Source organism: Syngnathus scovelli, chromosome 13, assembly GCF_024217435.2.
Source record: "Syngnathus scovelli strain Florida chromosome 13, RoL_Ssco_1.2, whole genome shotgun sequence".
Lineage (NCBI taxonomy): Eukaryota > Metazoa > Chordata > Actinopteri > Syngnathiformes > Syngnathidae > Syngnathus > Syngnathus scovelli.
Window position 1 is genome coordinate 5,821,187 of NC_090859.1, and position 8,236 is coordinate 5,829,422.

At 41.0% G+C, this 8,236-nt stretch overlaps 1 protein-coding gene across 5 annotated transcripts in view; it reads right to left on the reverse strand.

The window, feature by feature from the left end:
* dcc (DCC netrin 1 receptor) overlaps positions 1 to 1,086 on the reverse strand; it is a 260,988-nt gene extending 259,902 nt beyond the window's left edge. For 2 of the 5 annotated variants that reach the window (XM_049737164.2, XM_049737161.2), the window contains exon 1: positions 275 to 1,079. In XM_049737164.2, the coding sequence (XP_049593121.1) occupies positions 275 to 392 (118 nt within the window). In that variant the 5' untranslated portion in view covers positions 393 to 1,079. Of the gene's footprint in view, positions 1 to 274 lie in introns of all 5 variants that reach the window. The other 3 variants (XM_049737166.2, XM_049737165.2, XM_068652676.1) reach the window with 2 other exon arrangements.
* Positions 1,087 to 8,236: the final 7,150 nt, after the last annotated feature.

The following is an 8,236-nucleotide window of genomic DNA, read 5'->3' on the forward strand; positions in this document are numbered from 1 at the left end:
TCAAATTGATGATGCTGCACCCTCTGCTGAATCCAATCAAAGCCATGCAAATGGTCAGGATAAGGTCCATTATAATGTCCCTAAAATTAGTGAGACACTGCAGACTTACTCTGGTCTGGTCTAACAGACTCAAACCAAAAAGTCAGAACCAGATGCCCTCAAGATTATAACATTGCCAACAGCAAGATACCACATACCTTTAAATTGCCGTTTTGTTTGGAGCAATCACTGTCTGACGCATTTATTTATTTATTTGATTTTTTTTTTTACTTACCATGCGCAGAGTTGTGAACAGCTAAGAGACAGCAGCAGATCAACAGCAGGTTGAGTCCTCCTGTCCTCCTCAGCACCTCGCTAACATCTCCATAACATCCAAACAAAACCAGTTCCATGGTGTCCCGATCCAGTCCCGATGAGCCCCAATGAATAGCAGGGACACACAACCTCAAATTCTGCAATGTTGAAAATTCTCTATGGGATCTAATTGCCACTTTAAAATGAAAATAAAAATGTGCAACGGGAGCCACAGGATATTGGGTTAGGCGGATGAAGAGGAGGAAAAAGAACCTCTCGTCTCCTCAAAAATGAACACACACAGGTTGGGCTAGGGCTCCCCAAAAAGAAAATGTGAATTCCAAACAGATGTGCAAGATAGTTAATTTCCTCTCTATTGAAGAAGAAAATAAGTTCCAGAAACTATGACGGCAGAGTCTCCATCACTCCTTGCACGACGCAGCGGTGCCTTCCCAGTTGAGTGCGGTGGAAAAAGGGTTCAAATCCACGGTGCCTTCACGGAGGTCTGCTCTGTCTGCCGGGGAGAACCGAGAGAGACGCGTAACGCGTGGAGTGGAGTGAGAGAGTCGGACATCTCTCTCTCTCTCTCTCTCTCTCTCTCTCTCTCTCTCTCTCTCTCTCTCTCCAAAAGAGGGGCGGGGGGTACCTAGAGCCGGTACGCAACCATTGATCTAACGTGGGTGGAGGTAAAGCCTGGAGTTGAAGCACAGAACAAGCCCAACGGAGCGAAGCAGCAGGAGCCCATGTGTAGAGGGCACAGCAGCAGGGAGAGATTATCTGAACTCTCCTGCCCTCTCTGGTCACAGCAGGAATTTAAACACTTCTCAGACAGCCGATGTGAGAGTCATGTTCTGCATAGAAAAATCCCCGATTTCTAACATGACTTTGTTCCAACTGCATTGACAATGCATGAAGGACATGCAAAATGTAAGCGGTCCAACAAACGGCACATTCTTTCTCACTGACTTTCCCTAAAATGAATCAAAAACACTAGAATGATAATCCATCCACTATTTTGAAAAAAAAAAAAAAAAAAAAATGTCCAGGGTTCCCAAACTCACAATCTGCGGGTTATTTGAGGCCCACTGCATGATACTTTGCAGCCATACTTAACCTCTAAGTTTAATTGGTAATGCACCCACCACTTTTGTTATTGCACTCAAGTCATTGCCCTGGGAGTTCTGCGTTTTTTTTTTTTTTTTTTGTTATTTTACCACTACCATAGGTGAGGCTCATGACAGTTTGGGGTGAAATTTGGAAGTGACAGCAATTCCAAGAAAAACACAAATGAATCTTTGTTTGGTTTTGTTTCAGTTTTTTGCTGAGCACAGGGGCATTCTTATATGTCTTGAATGCACAGAAAAAGTGATGCGGTGCTCAAGAATTGATTGATTGATTGATTGATTGATTGATTGATTGATTGATTGATTGATTGATTGATTGATTGATTGATTGATTGATTGATTGATTGATTGATTGATTGATTGATTGATTGGACTTTATTCATCCCACAGCGGGGAAATTCACTTGTCACAGCAGCGCATATGGGTGCAAGAATAATACGAGTGCAAGAATAAAACAGCTTGACTCAACTAGAAATTCTGAGGCTCAAAGCACCACTTATAAATATCATACTAGTGCTGTCAAGCAATTAAAGTATTTAATCATGATTAATCATTTATAATATACCGTATTTGCCGGTGTATTGGTCGACCTTTTTCGATCCAAAATCGGCCGAAAAAAATTGACCTCGACTTATACACCGAGTCATAAAATTTAACTTCGTATTCATCGCTTCAAATGTGATGGCAACCAAGGCCGTTTCTCATGCATTTCATTGTGCGTTGCACTTAGAAAATTTGAACGAGTGCGCGGCCCGCTGGAAGTCGAATGAGGCTCAGCGATCTCCTCCGCGGTGCTTATAAACAGCCGATCCGCTCGGCGGGGGCTATTTTCGGCCACTCGGCGCGTGCGCACGGCCTCCCGGATGTGCCGGGCGGGTGCGCGAGCTCGCCGGCCGCTGGAAGTCGAATGAGGCTCCGCGATCTCCTCCGCGGTGCTTATAAAGTGCCGATCCGCTCGGCTTGGAGCTATTTCCGGCCTCCCGTTGGTGCCGGGCGGCGTGCGCGAGCTCGCCGGCCGCTGGAAGTCGAATGAGGCTCCGCGATCTCCTCCGCGGTGCTTATAAACAGCCGCATGCGCACGGCCTCCCGGAATTTGAACACATTTCGTCAATAAATTTCGCATATTGAATTTTGAAGTTTAATATAATGCAACAATTGAGCTCGACTTATACAAAGGATATATCATAAAATCGTAAATTTCCGTCGAATTTTAGGGTGTCGAGTTATACACCGAGTCGACCTGTACACCGGCAAATACGGTATATACTGTATATATATATATATTTTTTTTTTTTTCTGTGTCATTATTTTAGCAAATGTTGATACCCTTAACATGTTGGATTGGTTGGATGGGCACTTCTTGCGTACCGTACGGTCAAGCTACTCCCACAATAGCTCAATGGGGTTCAGATCTGGTGACTGCGCTGGCCACTCCATTACCGATAGAATACCAGCTGCCTGCTTCTGCTCTAAATAGTTCTCGCACAATTTGGAGGTGTGTTTGGGGTCATTGTCCTGTTGTAGGATGAAATTGGCTCCAATCAAGCGCTGTCCACTGGGTATGGCATGGCGTTGCAAAATAGAGTGATAGCCTTCCTTATTCAGAATCCCTTTTACCCTGTACAAATCTCCCACCTTACCAGCACCAAAGCAACCCCAGACCATCACATTACCTCCTCCATGCTTAACAGATGGCGTCAGGCATTCTTCCAGCATCTTTTCATTTGCAATTTCTCCAGATTACCTCAACAAATTAACAGCTAGAATGCTAAAGGTCTGCAATGCCGTAATTGCTGCAAATGGAGGATTCTTTGACGAAAGCAAAGTTTGATGTAAAAAAAATCTTATTTTAAATACAAATCATTATTTCTAACCTTGTCAATGTCTTGACTCTATTTTCTATTCATTTCACAACGTTTGGTGGTGAATAAGTGTGACTTTTCATGGAAAACACAAAATTGTTTGGGTGACCCCAAACTTTTGAACGGTAGTGTACACATATTTATAGCATTAAGTAGTTGTTGATCATTTAGTCTTAAGCCTGCTTCATGCGTAAAGTACCCTTATACAACATTTGTTGTGATTTGTCGCAATATACACGAAATTGAATGGAATTGAACTGAACAGCACATTCACTGTATGATCAGTTGAATTGCATCATTACTGTATGATCATAACATAAGAAATGGAGCTCATTGTCAGTGATAATAATAAATGTTGTGAGTAAATGGTTACTTCAACGTCAGATCCTTCAGAAAGGACACCAGCCACACCTCCCCTAAATTAAGTGCCTTAATTTGCGTTAGATGATGTTCTGGCCATAATTCAAAGATTATGTCAGCATGTTAGTGCCTCACCCTTTATCTAACATTGCCTGTGTTGCAGAATTTCTTTATCCAGGGGAACAAATACCTTTGGGACGAAGGATTTTCATCTCCAGACTGACAAAAGACCTTCCTGTCAATTTATACTTTCAAACCACCATTTTTGCTTTGTTTGACTTTGCTACTATGTGCTGCTACTCAGCATTGCAAATGAGTATCTGTTCTGAACCGCTTTACCTGGATAAATACAGGGTTGAATTGAAAAGAAATAAATCCAGACAGTTTAAAATTCTATTTCCTCCAGTCTGAAGGCTTGGGGAAATTAGTCAACAATGTATGGAAAAGAAAAAGCAATAATTGCTTGATTTCATTTTATTGTCAATTCTTCTCTACTACATATTAGCATTACGCTAGTGTGTGTGTGTGTGTGTGCGTGTGTGTGTGTGCGTGTGTGTGTGTGTGTGTGTGCGTGTGTGCGTGTGTGTGTGTGCGTGCGTGCGTGCGTGCGTGTGTGCGTGTGTGCGTGTGTGTGTGTGTGTGTGCGTGTGTGTGTGTGTGTGTGTTTGTTGGTTGTGTGAAAGTGTGTGTGTGCGTGCGTGCGTGCGTGCGTGCGTGCGTGCGTGCGTGCGTGCGTGCGTGCGTGCGTGTTGAAAATATAGATGACTGTCTCAGATATGCCAACACAGCCATGTCAGAGAAGGGTGCAGTTCAATTCATGTGTTGCACATTTTCATCTCTGAACGGATATTAATGTCTAAGGGGAAATTAAACAGGTGTGTGGTGTGTGTCTGTGTGTGTATACTTGTGCTTTTTGTTTGAGTATTGTGGATATCTAGGATGGCAGGAAGGTTTTGTCGGGGAAATACCAATCCGTTCCCACCAATATAAAACAGACAATGATGAATATGTGCTTCTTTTATGAAACACGCCGGTGGGTCTTACTGTAACTGTTGTTTCATTTTGTCAAGCATTGACCCTCACAATGCACAATGGGGCTGTGATGATGCGCACCGGGCTGTGCTGCAAGGCACAGCCCAGTCGTGAAGTGAGCGGGTAGCCTTGCGCTTATCGGGTTGCAATAGCTCTATAGCAAAGCTCTTTAATGTGTTTGCGTCCACGGAAACATTTCCCCGAAGAATTTCAAAAGCACAAAGCTGCAGAGCTTTCAGGGTAAAAAAAAAAAAACGCATCCAAGGTTGTTAAGTGAAACCAACAAATAGGTTTACACGAGTCGAATGAAGAAAAAAAAAATGCTATGGGAGAAAATCCCAATACAAAACTTGAAAAAGGAACCTACTATAACATGATTGCCTGGAAAAAAAATCCTACACATGGTCAAACGCAAGTCATGCTGCCAATCTTACAGATCATTTTGTGGTACTAAACAATTATTTCCATCACTTCAGGAGGGGATCTGATGTAAAGGATTTACTCTAATTCCACTGCTTTGGAGAGACTGACACAAAAATCTCACCACTCGCTTATTTTCATTACAGCATAGAAATCAATGTAATGCTCCACGAGGCTGTAATGACTCTGGAGTAGACAGTATTGTGTAATGTACAGTATAAATATCCTCCTTTGTATGGGTCAAGCCCCTCTTTAGCCCCGAGAAAAAAAATCCATGAGCCCACCCTACCTGCTGCCCCTCCCCCCACTGCATGTTATTTCAGCACACTATCACAGAGATCAATACTGGATGCAAGATAGGATAAAACACAATAAACAGACAAAAAATAATAATAATCTTATTTAAAATCCAATGGATATACGGGGTTGACAACGTCTGGCTATAACAAGTTGTGAGAGTAATATCAGCAGTTTACAAAACTAGCACGCAGAAGCACATTCTATGAAGAAGGGTAATCTGCACTTTTCAAAAGAACGTGTGTCCCTAATTAGAGCATTTACATAGACATTATTTTAGGTTGTCATCTGATAAATGTGTCCGATCTGCATCATTATTACAATTTTAATTCGTTAATTTGTTAAGTTTTAATGATTCATTCATTTGGTGAGATTCTTTGGTGTCTGAGGCGAACTAAAGTCTAGCCAAACTTGTTTTTTTTTTTTTAAACTAAGCTTGACTTATTGAATGAGAAGCAACTGACATGCAACTGTAAATATCCTTAAAGCCAGATCAAGCGGAGTAATCTCAGGCCAGGCAGCAGTCCTCAGCATTTATGAGCAAATAAGCACGAGAAGCAACACTGGGATGGGACGGCCAAGTAATGGTCAGAGTGGACAGGATGAGATGAAGACAAAGATGGATGAGGTGAGGGACAGAAATGACAAAGCACTGAGGGATACATTTAAAGCAGTTATTCCCAACCAATGTGACAGTGCACTTCAGTGGCCATGGGAAATGATCAAATTTCACTTAATTAATCAGAAAACTGTTCATTTATAATAAATAATATATCTGGGTTCATTTAGTGACTCATAGTGACAGAAAAAAATATTTTAGATGCCAGAGTACTTTGTAGAAAAATTACATCTGTATCCACTCTTTGGATATTTTTTATTTGTTGCTAAATCACAGGATTTTTCAAACTTCAAATATGTGCCATGGCTCAATAAAAGTTGGGAATCACTGGCTTAAACGGAAGTCAAGTCAAAAATGTTTTTTACAATAATTAATCAACTGTTCTCAGACTCCAAATGCACTGCACAACTAATGGGTTCTTTTAATGGGGCATAATTAATTGGGTCAGCTTCATTCTCATTCAGAATGCAAGCAGAAAATGTCTGACATTATTATTTTGCACCAACCATGACGGAGAGAAATGTCACAATGTAATTCTGTAATTTACAAGAAATTAACAATGTATAATAGTTCACTTAAAGAAAATTTTAGCAGTTAATGAGCACCATAATATACACTACCGTTCAAAAATGTGGGGTCATTTAGAAATGTCCTTATTTTTAAAACTAAATTGCTGTTTTTTTTAAACTAATCAGGAATAAACTCAATACATTGATAATGTGATAAATAACTATTCTAGCTGCAAATGTCTGCAATATCTACCTAGCTATCACCCCTCCAGTGTTCTAATGGTCTATCACAGAATGGGCAAACTACGGCCCGCGGGCCACATTCGGCCCACGGGGCCGTTTCATCCGGCCCACCAAACCTGAATAAATTGTATTATTGAACTTTTTTTGGGGTCATTTTCCCTGCAATTACTATGTTTCCCCAGTAGATGATGAAGTGCCCGCCCACGCATTTATTCCCGGGAGCCGTGTCAGAAAGCTCGGTACACACTCACAAGTGCGTGTGCGTACTCAGTAGTACGGACGCGGCGCACTCCGCGCTCTATTTCATCTATCGGTGCCGAATTTCGAGCGTAGGCTTTGACGTCAGTATTCTCGTAATTCGCGCGCTGAGGTTTCAGATACAGTTTTACGCTAATGCCACCCACGAACCTTCCCCTGGAATCCTTCCATTAAAACGAGTAGCCCGAAGAAAAGAAAGGTGGACACTGAGTGCCGAATGTTAAAAAAAGAGTGGACAATTTGGCTCGATCTACGTGTGTGAGAAGACGTTCAGCCACATGAACGTCAACAAAGCCCGTCACAGATCTAGGTTAACGGACCGACACCTCGGCTCTATCCTAAGAATTACCACAAGAAATTTTACTCCAGACTATGATGCACTAGCAAAAAAGCGAAACCAACAATACTATTGATTCCTTTATTACTTTATTAGATGTATTCTTTCACTGATTCTTCAAGATGATGTATTTGGTCAGAATGTTTGCCGTTTGATGTGATTTTGGCTCATTAGATAAACATATTTCATAAATCTGACCTGCAGGCGCTGAAGTGATGGAAAATATTATTCATCATAACAGTGTCGTATTTAATAAGAATCACTGATAGTATTTTTTTGGTGAAATATTTTTTTAATGCTGTTAATAAATGCATTTGTTTTCAAAAAGTTTTTTTTTTATATCCATGCTTTAGTATCTACTAAAAGTAAAAACCTTTTATGCTATGACCTTTTCATGTCATGTCTATTACTTCACACAAACACTACATCCATCTGCTCCTGGTTCGGCCCCCGGTCAAAATTTAGAACCCAATTTGGCCCGCAAGTCAAAAAGTTTGCCCACCCCTGCTATTGTGTTTGCTAATTGTGCTAGGCTAATGGATGATTAGAAAACCCTTCTGCAATTATCTTAGTTTTCATGGAAAACACTAAATTGACTGGGTGACCCTAAACTTTTGAACTGTTGTGTAAGTCCATACCAAAACTGAATGATAAATTCAAATACCCATTATGACTAAAATTCAAGGTGCTCCTCAAAAGAGGACAAAAATTAAACTGTCAAGATGATTATCTGATTATTCATCCGTTTTTGTAATGTCCTGATTTGTTTTCAAGATTCAAGATTCAAGAGTTTTTATTCGCCAAATGAGAAACAGGACTCCAATTTTCATTGACACACAATGTTTCAACTTGCACACTTTTAGTAGCCTCAAATGACACTT